At 53.1% G+C, this 15,193-nt stretch overlaps 4 protein-coding genes across 4 annotated transcripts; 2 read left to right on the forward strand and 2 right to left on the reverse strand.

Moving 5' to 3' along the window:
- Positions 1 to 509: 509 nt before the first annotated feature.
- Positions 510 to 1,453, forward strand: RRF1 (ribosome-recycling factor; the record flags this gene model as incomplete). Its single annotated transcript, XM_056209936.1, has 3 exons — positions 510 to 607; positions 660 to 1,050; positions 1,103 to 1,453. The coding sequence occupies 3 exons, from the start codon at positions 510 to 512 to the stop codon at positions 1,451 to 1,453; spliced, it is 840 nt and encodes a 279-aa protein (XP_056076758.1).
- A 2,868-nt stretch (positions 1,454 to 4,321) lies between these two features.
- N0V89_001122 (uncharacterized protein) lies at positions 4,322 to 10,714 on the reverse strand (the record flags this gene model as incomplete). The annotated part of the gene is made up of 5 exons (XM_056209937.1): positions 4,322 to 6,253; positions 6,300 to 6,527; positions 6,576 to 6,602; positions 6,681 to 10,174; positions 10,555 to 10,714. The coding sequence occupies 5 exons, from the start codon at positions 10,712 to 10,714 to the stop codon at positions 4,322 to 4,324; spliced, it is 5,841 nt and encodes a 1,946-aa protein (XP_056076759.1).
- A 1,204-nt stretch (positions 10,715 to 11,918) lies between these two features.
- CDC31 (Calcium-binding component of the spindle pole body (SPB) half-bridge) lies at positions 11,919 to 12,638 on the forward strand (the record flags this gene model as incomplete). The annotated part of the gene is made up of 1 exon (XM_056209938.1): positions 11,919 to 12,638. One exon carries the CDS (start codon positions 11,919 to 11,921, stop codon positions 12,636 to 12,638), a length of 720 nt encoding a protein of 239 aa, XP_056076760.1.
- Positions 12,639 to 12,904: 266 nt separating this feature from the next.
- On the reverse strand, positions 12,905 to 14,523 carry NDH51 (NADH dehydrogenase [ubiquinone] flavoprotein 1, mitochondrial; the record flags this gene model as incomplete). The annotated part of the gene is made up of 3 exons (XM_056209939.1): positions 12,905 to 14,062; positions 14,111 to 14,182; positions 14,233 to 14,523. 3 exons carry the CDS (start codon positions 14,521 to 14,523, stop codon positions 12,905 to 12,907), a joined length of 1,521 nt encoding a protein of 506 aa, XP_056076761.1.
- Between the last annotated feature and the right edge of the window lie 670 nt (positions 14,524 to 15,193).

Consider the following 15,193-nt stretch of genomic DNA (forward strand, 5'->3'; position numbering starts at 1 on the left):
TACGAACTATACTCAGACAGTGTCGCATCGAATTTGTGAAGATATGAATAGGAAGATGTGATTAGCGGGGATGGAGTCATCGCGCAGCCTGATCGGAGGGACCATTCTGGGTGGAGCCTCCATTGACGTGATGCGTAATTGAAGAGGTTCTGCCTTTTGAAATTGGAAGGTCATGATATTATTAGAAGACTGTACTATGTGGACTGGTCCAAATTGATATCCTGAAACATATGTTAGTATGCCTATAATTGCTCTACAAACAGCGGTATAGAAATAACGGCCTCAGGACATTATAAGAGAAGAAATCATGACGAACATGTGATTATATTGCAGAGGACGATCGAGACTACTCCCTGATACTGTGGTATGACTAGTCATACATCTCTGGAGCCGTGCAAACACCCACTGAATGGAAGTCGTACCACCGAGACACGGCCCGTCCGTGCATCGCATCTCGCAAACGTCACAGCCGCCATCGGCCCTGACTTTGTTCCTCCAACAACCCAAACATGTCACACACCTTACTACCACGCGCAGCAGCGCGCCTGAACCCCCAATGCTCTCTCCGCACCTCGACACGCGCCATTGCCACGTCAAGTCGCCAATTGTAAGCTTCCTCAATCCAATCGCGTCCCGTGGCAGCTACTGACACCACCCAGCTTCCCACGCCCCCCGACGACACAATGCACCGCGCGAACCTTCACCTCCAGCCTAATTGTTCAAAAGAAAGCCGGCAAAGCCAACAAAGCCCATGCCCGCACCGACTCGTCACCACCAGTCTCGAAAGCAGGCAAATCCACGGCCACAGATGAAGCCTACGACCTTTCCATTCTCGAATCTGAGATCCTCAAAGCTATGGAGCAGCTTACACATAAGCTCTCTCAATTGCGCAGCGGTGGACGGTTAAACCCTGAGGTAGTAGAGGGCCTGAAGGTCCAGCTCGGAACGGCAGGCAAGGACGGCGACGGCAAAGAGACGGTGCGGTTGGGCGATATCGCGCAGGTTGTGCCTAGGGGAAGAATGCTGAATGTGATTTGCGGCGAGGCAGAGGTACTTTCGTTTCTGTGTTAACAATTGCGGGGGCTACTGACCGTTTGCCTAGCACATCAAACCGATATCGACAGCCATTGCAGCTTCGCCGCACTCGCTCACACCCCTCACACCCGAATCATCAAGTCCCCTCACCATTCAAGTTCCACTACCTCCCCCAACCGGCGAAACACGCCGCACGGCTATCGAGAAGGCATCGCAGGCTGCCGAAGTAGCAGATAAATGGATTGCGAAGGCGCGGCAGAACCATAACCAGAAGTTGAGGAAGTATCAGCTCGAGAAGAGCGTGCTGCCAGATGATTTGCAGAAGGCGGGGAAGAAGATGGAAGAGGTGGTCAAGAAGGGCCATTCTGAGGTCAAGAGAATTGTCGATGGTGCGAAGAAGGTGCTTGAGGCACAATAGATGAATCACTCGTGGGTGTATCATCTGGAGACCATGTAGGAAATGTACTGGACATTTGTCAAACCACTGACATGTGTAGAGAGCACCTCGAATATGCATGCGTTGTATATTGGGTATCTGTCAAGAAGAGAACGTTGAATCATACAAGTGGAGGCGCATTCGAACTGCCAGCCAACAATTGGATCCATCTCCACCTCATCTCGTATCCTTTCTGCGTGAACCGCGGGATCTGGTCCCTAAAACAGACGAGGTGACATTAGCATTATGTCTTGGGCCACACGCTGCTGCTTCTGATGTCCGCAACAGCCCTTGCTCGCTGTGCCAGCTGTCGTGACTTGGTTTGCGCGCTTCTGATGTGACGGTGGTCTCATGCTGGACGTGAATCTCCGGTATTGATTCTTTCCGATCGTGCGACTTGAAAGAGTTGACTGGCTTCGACCATTTCGGTCCATGGCGAGACTTCTCCATGGTAGGCCCTGGTATCAGTCCCGCATTGGCGCGTTGTCGACAAGCTCCGGGTCACTGCGCATAGAATTCGAGTAGGAGCGCTTCCTTGTTTCATGACGTTGGTGTGTACCGTTATGAACAAGATATTATCGGATACACACTTAAATACCAATGCGACACGCCAACATGGATTGATCCCCGCTGCTCTCGTGATATGCGCCGCGTTCACAGCGACATCCGTTAAAGGAAATACAACGGAGAAGAACATGCATGCCAACATGACTCCAAATCGTGAATTGGTCTTAATCAATGCTGAATATCCACCATGGGTCGCGTAGGAGAGCTTCGTATGGCCGCATGCGCGCGTTGACGTCGGTTCCCAGGCCGTTGAAGTACTCGTAGTTGCTCCAGGCTTCGGCGACCCAGAAGGGCTGTACGGCAAGAAGTAAGAAGATGTAGACGCGGGAGCCCCATGGTGGGGGGAAGGGACGGATCTCTAGCCAGGAGACGACGTCAGGAGCTGACAGCAGATGAAGAGAGAAGTGTGGCGGTCGAGGAGAGATACCAACCGTAATTGTGGTCTTTGATAAATATAAAGGTGCCATGCCTAAAGGTGGGGGTACAAAGTCAGTGTAATGCTCACACATCAACGAAATGGGTGAAGTACGTGTTCTGGTCAGCTTTTAATGTCTGAGAATTTCAGACTTCGAGGTGTACTGGAGTGTAAGCTAATCGCTCAGCACAAACACCCAATTTGTACCCCGACTTTGTGTACCAAAAAGCGCGGATGAGCTAGGAAAGTTAACGGACGGTTCCGGATGTAAGGCATGAGCGAAGACGTAACTCGAACAGACTGAGTTTGTGTAGCAAGATACCGGACCGATAGTTGCAAAAGATGACGAAGATGAGGATGATCAGCGAGCCTACGTTGTATCCTTGGGCCTATGCCTCCAAACCCCTCCTTCAGTGGTGAGGCTCTCGCGTGTGGGCGGCTCTGTCCGCGTTGAAGGAAATGGCGTTCTTTCTCCATGTGTGGATAATCAAAGGCTAACATAGGGGCCATGGTGTCACATTCTCAAGTGAGCGGGCCTCGCGGGGTTGGAGCAGTCCGAAGAGCAGATGGTCATTGACTCCAGTTGCTATAAGTGCGACATGCGCTCGCCGAACAGGTTTCGCGAGGTTGAGTAAGGTGCCCTAGTATGACATTGAGGTGCAGTACAATCAGAAACAACAGCAGCGGCCCTCCAAATTTTTTGAATGACTGCACACTCGGCAGCACGACGTTGGCCTGCCTTTGCATTGGCTGTCACGAAGCTGCAGCCCAAAAGGCGGGCAGACCGCTCCAGAATTAGAAGCATGGCGGTCCAATACAGTTAGAAAGTGCGCTGACCGCAGCGCTGACCCTCTAGTCATCTAGCGATCTTCTACACTTTTTCCACGTTGTGTGAAAGCGCATGATAGCCCGCTTTTGCAAGACAAGCAACGCTTTGTTTCCCAGGGAGGACAACCGTGGTTCTGACTGAACGTCCTGCTGCTGCTGTGACCGCGCTTCGCGAGAGCAGGCTCATCCTGGGGAGGACCGACATTGGTAGTCGCGCCACTGGGTAGGCAAGGCTGAGAAGTTTCGCGCGTCAAGACAACAGGCCGCCTGATGCGCTCATTGTGTAACCCTTTGCTCACCTCTTTTCCGTGAGAGGTGTGGCCGATAGATCTTATTGTCGATTGAGCTGTGGTTTGACCCGGTGGTGTAGTGTTATATTCACGTGGAATCTACAAGTCCGTGATGATCGACGAACCGTTGGGGCATGTACGGGAGGGAACCGGGGATATTTGGCCATTGCTTCGAGTGTCGGCCCTATTTGCCCGGGATCGTGGAGATGCCAGCAAACATCTGGTGACATTGTTTCGAGGTTACATCCGTGATAGGAAAAGGGAGTGACTTTGCATACCCTGTGCCAATGTCACACGAATGCGCCAAGAACCATGCGAGGTCATTCACTTCGTCGAATAGGCCGACTATGTCCAGAAACCGTGATGTCACTGAACAAGTCTGGCAGCCACAAGCGACGTACACAACAACCTTCGCTTGCGGGGAAGTTTGTGCCCAAAATTAAACGTAGTTATCGTATTGAGACTGTTCTATAATACACACGCTCGAAGCAAGATTGGTTCCTTTTTCCACGTCTAGCGACCACACACAGCACTATCATCTTACTTTTAGCGCGTTCGCCGACTCCCAGATGAGACATTTCTTTCGTGTCTAGCAATATCGCCAATCATGCCAGATGCAGATGCAAAACAAAACGCAACATTCAATTACCCTCGCTCTTGCAACGCGTATGCTGGCGAGAGCATACTTCATGTTCATACATGTAGACGCATCTAGATTCATCTGTACACGACTACGTGATTAATCTCGCCCTAAGCGACCGCGTTGCGGTAGTAGCTCGTAGAAAGATCGACCGAGTGTCGAAGCCATAGGTCCTCGGTGAGCGGAAGCCGCAGGACACTTGCACGATCCGTAAGCTGCATTATCATTAGCTCATTACCATGCATTGTACTTTGCATCTCACGTACCTTGTTCCTGGCCATCAAATTGGCGACCGTGCCCGCGATCTCGCTCAGTGCAACACGCTCCTCCAGACTCACGCCATCCCATCGGTCGGTTGCCACGTTCTCAAGGCTCTGCTGCAACTTCCTCAGTAGCTCATGGATATCATGAATGAGCTTGTCATCTGGGCGGTAAGGATTGCGCTGCTCCGTGAGATCGAGCAAATGTATGTAGTCGAAGTAGATCTGACCGCCTTGAACCCAGCCCGTGATTGTTTCTGCTGTCCGACCATCCTCGAAGCCGCCCAGGAGCTCGCGAAGTGGATCAAGGTGGCGTGAGATAATGGCATTTGGACCCACGCTGCGGCAGAGGACTTCGTGCGCCTCTTGAAGCTCATCTGCTTTGATGAGGTGCGCGGCTTGGCGGAGTGCATCGCCATCAGACTGAGCCTGCAAAGCAGCTGCTGCATGCATCCACTGATGAGGGATGCTTAACTTCAACAGTGCTTCGTAAGTTGGATCGGTTTGTGCAATCTCATACGTGTTGGAGAATTGGTTGAGAAGCGAGCGGATATGGTGTGAGCGCATGGCGGCGTTGGAGAGGTGAGTGTACACCCAAGCAGCGGTCGTCCAGTGCTCGGAAGTATGCAATGAGGCTGCATAAGCAAGCGTGAGCTTGTCGCCGAGCTCGATGAGCGGATCATCTGCCTGCTCGATCCCATTTGTAGAGTTGACAGAAGACAGAAGAGTTGGACCGCCACCTACATAATCACGGGAGGTAGGCATCTCAACTATGCGATCATCCTCTTCAGATGGATCGGTTCTACGAGAGTAGAGCATCTGGAAGAGTTGAAACGATAAGCGCGCATTGAGCGGATGGCCTGACACATTCTCTGGTGCCAAAACGTCTTCAAGGTTAGTAGGTATATCCATTTTCGACGAGGCGTATAGCTTAAGTATGCCCCAGAGAAGGTCCTCTCGCTGTGCTTGCTGTGAATCGCTCCAGCCCATGTTAAGTCCTTGCTCGATGAACCATGGAATTGGCTTAACATCTTCTTTCCCGTCGCGCGAAGCGTCCGCAAACTGCGCAACAGCCATTTCAATAGGCTCATCGACCATTGCTTGGTACCAGAGACGAAGGCCAAAGGCACGTCGCCAGTCCAGGTGGAAGCGGCTGGCGATCTTGAAGGTGGATGTTTTATTCTCCCGTCCGACTCCCGTCTTGCCCTCTGCTTCTGCGCAGTTGCCTTGAATAAGCTCGTACAAAGCTCGAACAGGCTCGTCCATCTCGGCGAGCTCATCCATCTTTCTCCATTCGTCAACTTGGACACTCATATCTTGACGCACCGCGGCGTCTCCACCAAGTTGCGAAACGATAGTGGCAAGGCGCAGGTCCGACGCGTGGAATAGCGTTGTGACAGCATCCGCGATGGAATGACAGCTGAGGTAGGCTAACGCCTTCTCCTCGTGCGTTGCGGCTTCTTTCGCGTGAGTTTGTGCATCTTCAAAGACGAGAGACTGCCAGAAGCGGGACAGGCGCTCCTTGCGATCCTGGGCCAGCCATTGCTCCTCCTCCTCCTTGGGTATGCCTGAAGGAATTTGACTGCCGCCATCAAAAAGCAATGAAAGCAGTTGCCATGCCTTATGTTCCTGAACCCCAGCCGCGGTACCAAGTGGAACAGCATCAGCCATTTCCGAAAAGTCTAATGGGCAAGGTTCGGTCTTCAGCTTCGCTTGTGGAACCTCGTTAGAGTCAAAAACCCTGGTGTGGTCCTTCTGAACAACAATTGTAGGTGGGGCAGCCTGTAGCATGTTAATACGAGTGATTGCGGAACGACTGTGGCCTTACATCGGTGAACGTGGGCAGTCGCTTGAAGCGAACGTCTTTCTGAGCTCCGGCGATGGGAGCCCGATCGCATTCATAGACGTCTCCACTTGTAGCACCTGCGCTCTTACCCACGTATATTAGGATCCCGGTTCCGCCGAATTGAGGTTTGACGCAGCTGTGGAATTCCTTGTCCGTAACGGTCAATTGATCGAGATCATTGGCAGTTTTGGGTCGCTTCGCATAAGGGTACTAGAAAAGTTTCAGCAAATTGGTTCGTATTCGCTTGCAGTTACATACAAATGGAACGAAGTCCTGGGCATCAATCTAGTAAGGAAACCTGCTATGGAACCCGTATGATATGCGCCCATTTAGGAAACATGCTAGGAAGGGGGGAAGTCAAACCTGGATGCCGTGTCCAACTCGCTTCAAAGTGGAATCCTTCTGTGCGCTAGTCTCCCCAAAAAGAGAATCCATAAGTTCCATTCGGCTCATAGTAGCCTTCGTATTCCGTACACCAAGTGATTGTGCTAGACTGGCTGTGTTGTTGCCACGCTCGCGGAGTGCGTCACCTTGACTTTCTCGGAGAGCTTGTCGATCCTGCTTCCGAGGGCTAATCGTGCGCTGCAAAGCGTTTGCCCAATTATCGTCAAACACCGTCGCTCCTTTGGAAGGGGTATCTGACGTAGGGCGAAGTAGATGGCTTGCTTTCAAAATTGACTTTGGCTTGACAGAGTCTTTGGAAGGATCAGCTTGCCTGGTAACGTCTTGCTCCGTGGTACGAATCGGCCCAGATGCAGAATCAGCCATTTCCTGATCTTCGACCGACTCAGATTCGCTTTCTTCAAGATAGTCATGCTGACCATCCAGCGAACCCACGGAGCGATCCCCTAAAAAAGAATCACCCTGGGTCTCTTCCATCTCATCATCATCGTCCTCTTCGTAGGCTACGTCGTCATCAAATTGTCCTGGAACAATAGTGCGCTTAGACAGACCCCGCTTGAAGTCGAAGGTATCATCAGGGCTAGACTGAGTCGCGCTAGGGATGGAGTCTTGTGGTGTGCTGGTCATCTGGCTACTACCCAGACGAGCAGGAGTTTCCGGTACCGGGCTTAATCCACTAGACTCAAGATCCTCGGGCTGATCGTACTGGAAGCCGTACGAGGAGAAGTGCGGAACGCTGAAGACCCACTCCCCAGTCTCGTTATCGTATTTCTCGAAGCTGGTCCCATTTACTCGCTTCAGGCGTTCAATATGCTTTGCAGGCTGCTTGCCTGCGCGATTGGCACCACGAGGCCACGAATTACCCATAGTGATGCGTGAAGGCTGGTTCAGTCCGGACCCAAGAGGTGGTTTTGCAACGGTGCAAGTATCGCCGTAGACAGTCGCGTTACGATGGTTGAGCGAAATTATATCGTCAAACAATTTGTCGAGCGGTGTGCTTGACAAATCCACAGGCTTGCCATGGTTGAATTCGATCTTGCCAACCTTGTCCCGACCTACAACAAAGTTGGAGACGTTTTTGAGCTCACCGGGACTCATCTTCCTGAGGGCGTCTAGGTTGGGTTCAGACCAATAACCGCCAGGGGTGGGATCAATCGTCTGGCCGTTTTGAATGTTCAGCGACGCGGACGTGCGAGGTTGCAAAGTCCGATTTTCGGGGACGGGCGTCAGATCAGCACCGTTGACTTGCTCCATTTCGGGGCTCTTGCCTTTACGACTGCTGCTGCTCGTACCGTTGACCATCGGAGGAGATGCATTTTCCACGTCATCACGTACAACCAAAGCGTTGCTTGTTGAGCTGGGTTCGCCGTTAGTTGCAGAGCCATTCGGGAGAACCTCAGGGCTCGCCGCAACGAAGCTCACACGCTTCGGAGCGGAGTCCTCGAACAGTGCGGGTCGCTGATTAAGATTTCGGTTGAGGTTTAGCTTCTTCAAGCTGCCAGTTCCATAAGGTCGGCCAGTCATCGAAAAAGCGCCTGGAGCAAGGACGCTCGTATCGGCAGTAAAGCTATTACGCAGATTGCTCGACGACAAGCTCTTGCCCAGATGACGAGAGAGGCTACCGCTACTGAACAAGCTGCCACCGAGTGGGCTGGATTGCGTGCTGCTAGGTGTTCCATAAGTCGAGTATGTAAATCCATAGCCTCCGTTCCGCTTTCCTTGCGGCGTCAGAAGGCGTGTGGACTGGGAAGGATTCAACTTGTGCTGCGGAAGTATCGCGCTGCGTTTGTTCTTTTGGCTGCTGGACAGAGGTGTAGCAAGCGGGCCGGGGCTTTGCAGAGGCGTAGACAGACCGGCGAAGAGAGGATCATTTCCATAAGGGTTAGTGGTCATCGACGTGTTCAGCAGAGAATTGGCAGATGCACCAAACAAGCTGTTGTTCATGGGCTGCTGATTAGACTGCTGTTGGGCCTGATTGCCACCAAGCAGAGAGCCTCCAAGAGGAGCCACATTGTTGTTGCTCTGGTTGAGACCTGAGAACAAGCCGCCTCCAGTGTTCGTGTTGGTAGCTGTAGGTCCACCGAACAAGCCCCCGGGCTTCTGCTGGTTGTTCGAAGCTCCAAAAAGGCTGTTGCCAGAATTTTGCTGATTGGCCTGGCTTCCTAGACCGCCAAAGAGGCCGCCGCCAGTGTTGGAACTGTTTGTGGTGGAGTTGCCGAAAAGCCCTCCCGACGGCTGGCTATTAGCGCCTCCAAATAGTCCACCAGGCTTGTTCTGACCAAAAGCTCCACCACTCTGCGCCTGGTTCTGCTGAGTGCCTCCGAACAAGCCACCACCGGTATTGGCCGTAGAGCTACCAAAAAGGCTTGGCTTCTGTTGATTTTGGTTGGTTTGTCCGAGACTTCCGCCGAAGAGACCACCAGTCGACTGATTCTGGGTCTGCTGGTTTTGACCAAAAAGACCACCCGTGTTCGCGGTGTTGTTATTGCCGCCGAACAGGCCGCCGCCAGTGTTTGTGGACGTTTGCGTGTTGGAGCCAAATGCAGGCGTGCTGGAAGTCTGGTTCTGTTGTCCAAAAAGTCCACCGCTTGTGTTCGTGGTATTGCCTCCAAAGGGGTTGCTGTTAGTGGTCGAGGTGTTGCTACCGAAGCCTCCGAAAGCAGGCTTGTTTTGCGTAGCATTATTTTGACCAAAGAGACCACCGCCAGTGTTGCTAGTCGAGGCACCGAAGGCGTTGTTTGTGTTCGCGGACCCGAAAGGATTGCTAGTATTGTTGGTACTGCCAAACAGTCCACCAGTTGCGCCAGGTTGTGTCGTCGTGCTTCCACCAAATAGACCGCCTGCAGGCTTGTTCTGACCGAAGATGCCTCCACCGCTGCTATTATTATTGCTACCAAACGCGGAGGTCGTGTTGGAACCGCCGAAAGGTGTGCTAGTGGTGTTATTCTGGCTGCCGAACAGACCACCACCCGTGTTCGTGTTGTTCGCACCGAAAGTTGTGGTCGTATTGCTGTTCGATCCGAACCCTCCAAACCCAGTGCTCTGTCCAAATGCGCCTGCTTGGCCATTCTGATTGCCATAACGGCGTCCTTGGGCGTAGTCCACTACACGAAGCTCTTCTAGCGAGTAATTCGAGTACGGTTGTTGGAACGTGATCGTTTGGTATTGAGCCGAAGCGTTTGCTGTTCCTGGGTCCTTCTCGGTGAAGGGCTGGAAAGGCGGTCCTGCGGTGCCATTGTTCGTGTTGCTGTTGCTGTTCGCGCCAAAGCCTCCGGACGTTGATGAGCCGAATCCACCAGAGGCGTTGTTCGTACCAAATCCACCAGAGGCGTTGTTCGTACCAAATCCACCAGAGGTACTACCTCCACCGAATAAACCCCCCGTGCCGGACGCATTATTGGTCGAACCGAACCCAGTAGCTTTGTTCTGACCAAAAATACCACCACTGGTGTTTCCTCCGCCGAACGCAGATGTGGTGTTGTTCGTTGAACCAAAGCCCCCCGAAGGTGTTGGTCGATGTGGAGCCGCCACCGAACAAACCTCCACCGGTTGTTGAGCTACCAAAGGGCTTCGAGCCGAAGCTAGTTGTCGTGTTGTTGTTATTGTTGTTGCTACCGAAACCGCCTGGATTGCCAAGTTAGCGAGGGCATGATCTCACGCATAGCAGTACACCCAAAACGAAGCAGTGATGAATGCTGAGTGCTGAGGCCATATTTAAAAAGGCCTGCCAATACGGTACACGCAGTCAAAAATGTCGACCGGGGTGCGCAAATCCACAAAGAGCGAACAATGTCCAAACGATGACGCGAATGCGACGCGCAAAACTTCGACGTACCTCCGCCTCCGAATGGAGAACCCGTGTTGGCGTTGTTGTTGTTGTTGCTGCTGCCGCCGAACATGCCACCTGCTGTGTTGTTGTTTGCGCCACCGAAGATGCTGCCGCCAGTGTTCGTATTGGAGCCGAAGCCTGAAGATGCGGAGGGCAAGTTAGACATATTCGAGCTGCATGGCGCGGCGCGCGTCGATCGGTGCGCGATGTCGACCGTCTCGCGGGGCGTGTAGAGCCTGTTGAAAGAGAAGAATGTGCTTACCTCCACTGTTGTTATTGTTAGACCCAAAGCCGCCAAATGTCGACTGAGTGTTAGAGTTGGAGCCGAAGCCCCCAAAGCCACCGGACCCCCCAAACGACATGATGGGCTGCCGGGACGAGGCGCGCGTGTACGTATTCAGGCCGTAAAGATATGCGTACGCGGCGTCTGTGGGTGTGGTTGAGGTTGCGCGCGGGCGTGTAAATGAAATGGGAGAGGTGAGAGCAAGAATGCGTGAGGTCCCTTCTAGTTGGCAGAAAACGCGCCAAGCCGAGGTCGAGCGATGGCAGCGATATTTGCGCGCGGGTTGGAAGAAGGAGTGGAGACGCTCAGAGCGCAAGCAGATTAAATAGAGAAGGAGCCGTCATGGAAGAGGCGGCGGTGGGAAACGCAGTAGAGAGATTGAGGTGAGGGACACTGGACGTCGCTGCTCTTCTGGGGGGTTGGGCTTCGCGCTAAGCCCACCCTGGGCACCTGCCATTGGTCACGTGGCGCGAGAGCTTCGGCAAGACCTGCTGTGGGAGACACAGGTGACAAAGCGCAAGAGCAATTGGCAAATAGCATTCAGGCTTACGATATTTGCGGTGGGCTGAGTCTCGCAGCAGGCTGTTCTGCGGCTGTCTTGTAGCTGCTACCTACTGCTACCTGTTGCTGCCTGCGCGATTGAGGTAGACTGCGGTTGCTCAGCCCAGTAAAGGTGCAGTTTTGAAACATTTTTGCAGTCCAGAGGCCGGTCTAGCCTGACTTGATCGCCAAAAGTTCCTCTGCGGTACTAAAGTTACGAACATACTCTGCCCACCTAACAGTGACGTTGGGCGTGGGGTGTCCCACCATCTACTTCGTAAACACCATGCAGTGACTAGCGCACGGGTTCAGCGCGCTAATGTGTCCATCCACCCGTCCAGCGACGCGTTCGTCTTGTCTGGTCCCGCCGTACACCGCCAAAACAAAGAGGTCGCGACGATCGCAGCGCAGCACAAAGCCCAAGATTCTTATGCTCTTTGCCACTCCCTTGAGTCATAAAGTTTCCCGACACTCCGAATAGCACTTGCGAAGCTGCCAGCGCTAGCCCGCCCCTCGGCAGCAACCTCTCGCAACACCAAACATACACATGGCAACGTCCTCCAACAATCAACCGCGCTTCGGCCATGGCGGTGGCATAAATTCACGCGCCGCGCCTCTACCCACACACCAACAGCCCTACACAACCCCCGGCTTCGGAACTTCATCCAAGAACGCGCAAACCCGCGAAGCCGAGCGCCTTGACGCCCAACGACGCGCCCGTGAACAAAAGGCGGCAGCTGAAAACGATGCACAAACTGCTCTCGAGTCCCTCTCTGAAGAACAGCGTGAAGAGATACAGGAAGCGTTCAACCTGTTCGATTTGGACAAAGATAGGTACATCGACTACCACGAGTTGAAGGTTGCAATGAAGGCGCTAGGGTTTGACGAGCCAAAACAAGAGATCCTGAGCATATTGCAGACGAATGGGGTACAAGCGGCGGGGCAACACGCAGGAGGAAGTAAGCAGAAGCAGCCGGTAGGCAAGTATCAGAGTCCGCCGAGATGGTTGCTGTCGTTCGAGTCGTTCCAGGTGATAATGGCACAGCGCATTGTGTCGAGAGATCCGCAGGATGAGATTAATAGAGCGTTCGACCTATTTGATGGAGATGGCAAGGGTAGCATAACGCTCCAAGATCTAGAGAGGGTTGCGAAAGAGCTGGGAGAAGGATTGCAACATGAGGAACTGCAGGCAATGATTGATGAGTTCGATATGAATGGAGACGGCGCAATCAGTCGGGAGGAGTTCATCAATATCTGCTTGGGTTAAGAGGGCTGCGGGACGGAGATGCGTAAAGCTTCTTCTTCTGGAGTTTGTTTTCCTTGCACTTTTGACGGGAAGATCAGGCGTTACGCGGCGCGAGGGGACCCTATCTTCGTACTTAAGATACCAATGTCACATCACAAATAGAAGAAGTTTCAGCTTTGGAAGTTACGATCAATTACACTGAGAACACTATGCACAATTCAGTGAAGCAGACCGCCAGCCAAACAAAACAAATGAAACACTCATTGTACAAAAACCTCTCCCTTGCTCTACTGACCAGGGGCAATAAGTTGGCCCTTCTTGTCCGCATCGTGTGCCCAACCACCAGCGCGAGCCTCTCCGCCGTGCTGGGCCCCGTAGTCCTTGATTCTTGCCTCCAACTCAGGCCTAAAATGCCTAATCAAGCCTTGCAACGGCCACGCGAAAGCCTCACCAAGAGCACAGATAGTGTGACCTTCGACCTGCTTGGTCAACTCCTGAAGCATGTCAATCTCGCGCTCCCGGGCCTGTCCCTTGTAGAATCTGTCCATAATCTGGTGCGTCCACTTTGAGCCTTCACGGCACGGTGTGCATTGGCCGCAGGATTCGTGGTGGTAGAACTTAGAAAGACGTTGGATAGCGCGGACGACATCGGTAGATTTGTCCATGACGATGACGGCAGCAGTACCCAGACCAGATTGTGCGTCCTTCAGGGCATCGAAGTCCATTAGGACATCGTCGCAGATGTGCTTGGGTAGAATCGGCGTCGAAGAGCCACCGGGTATGATGGCCTTTAGATTGTCCCAGCCGCCCTTCACACCACCGCAGTGCTTGTCAATGAGCTCACGGAGAGGAATGGACATTTCCTCTTCCACGGTACACGGGTTATTGACGTGGCCGGAGATACAAAACAGCTTTGTACCCTGGTTGCGCTCGCGACCGAAGCCAGCAAACCAGCTTCCTCCTCGTCGGCAAATGGTAGGCGCTACAGCGATAGTCTCTACGTTGGCGACGGTAGAGGGGCATCCGAAAAGACCGACGGCAGCGGGGAACGGGGGCTTCAATCGCGGCTTTCCGGGCTTGCCTTCCAGCGATTCAATGAGCGAGGTTTCCTCCCCACACACGTATGCGCCCATGCCTCGGTGAATGAAGACATCGAAGTCGTAGCCGGAGCCACAGGCGTTCTTACCGATCAAGCCAGCTTGGTACGCCTCCTGGACCGCACGTTGGAGGACGGTGGCCTCGTGGTAGAACTCTCCGCGGATGTAAATATAGGCAGCGGTCGCGTTCATGGCACGGCCGGCCACGAGACAACCTTCAATGAGCTTGTGTGGGTCTTTGCGCATAATCTCGCGATCCTTGCAGGTTCCCGGCTCGCCCTCATCGGCGTTGACGACGAGGTAACGGGGCTTCGTATCGTTCTCCCAGCCCTTGGTGTTCATGAATGACTGTCAGAGTCAGCATTGCGCTGCACAATGGTCTTTACTTAGCCGTACCCATTTCAAACCCGATGGGAAACCAGCACCTCCTCGGCCTCGCAGACCAGATGCCTTGATCTCAGAGATGATCTACCCACAGTCAGCCCAGCTCAAAATGTCTCGTGCGAAGCTTCACGCACCCATTCGTGGCCCTTGAGTATGATCTCCTTCGTCTTGTGCCAGTCTCCATATTTCATCGCGCTCTTCAGATCAGCGCCGTGGTGACCGTACAAGTTCTGGAAGATCCTGTCCTGGTCCTTCAGGCCTCCGTGTGTCCTCTTTGGTGCATCGGTGACGGTAGCGAGACTCCGCCGCGAGGGTTGCGACGGGGTGGCGGCGGTCGAAAGACGTGAAGCTGCAGATGCTGCAGGAAGAGCTCGTTGGGTGACGGCGCTCAGCGTCTGCGCAGCAGGAGTGTGGCGGGCGAGCATATTGGGCACGAAATCGAGCTGGGCTCGTGCGATTGAGGCTCCGGGAGGGCGCAAGCGGTCGTTGTCGTCGTGGTAGTGGCGGCGTGAAGCTCGAGATGCTCGGTTCCTACGATTCTTGGCGCCATCTGATTACATAGCCTTCCTCTGATTGGCCAGGCGTATATCGTTGACATCAACCGGGTTCTTGAGGGTCGAGACGCACCGAGTCACCGACATCACAGTATGTACCAAATGCTTGTATTTTGAAAATGCTTTAAGCTGCGGCTGGGTATGCCTTTTTCAAATACTGGTTACCGCGCCTTCTCCAGTATAAATGATATGCTTGTTAGTAGAGCTTGGTGCTGTTAACACCAACAATTATGTCGCTCGTACTCGAGACCTGAGATGGCCAGTTTGCCTTAGGGGCTGCTTACTCTACCAACTATTCTATCAATTTATTGAAACGCGTTTGGTCTTCATCTGCGTGTTCCACTTGCTTCATATCGCCTAACATACAGCATTTGACACACAAAACACTCTCACCTTGACTGCTACAAAGTCTTTTTGGGTACACTTAGGCGCAACATTCACTTGAACGCTTCAATATCGGTTGATCCCCTTTTTTTACCCCGGGAGCTATTATTCAACTTAAGCTACAGCAGCCGAGCCCCGTTCCCACTCCGGATCTGAC

The sequence above is a fragment of the Didymosphaeria variabile genome, assembly GCF_027946475.1.
Source record: "Didymosphaeria variabile strain IMI 356815 chromosome Unknown scaffold_1, whole genome shotgun sequence".
NCBI lineage: Eukaryota > Fungi > Ascomycota > Dothideomycetes > Pleosporales > Didymosphaeriaceae > Didymosphaeria > Didymosphaeria variabile.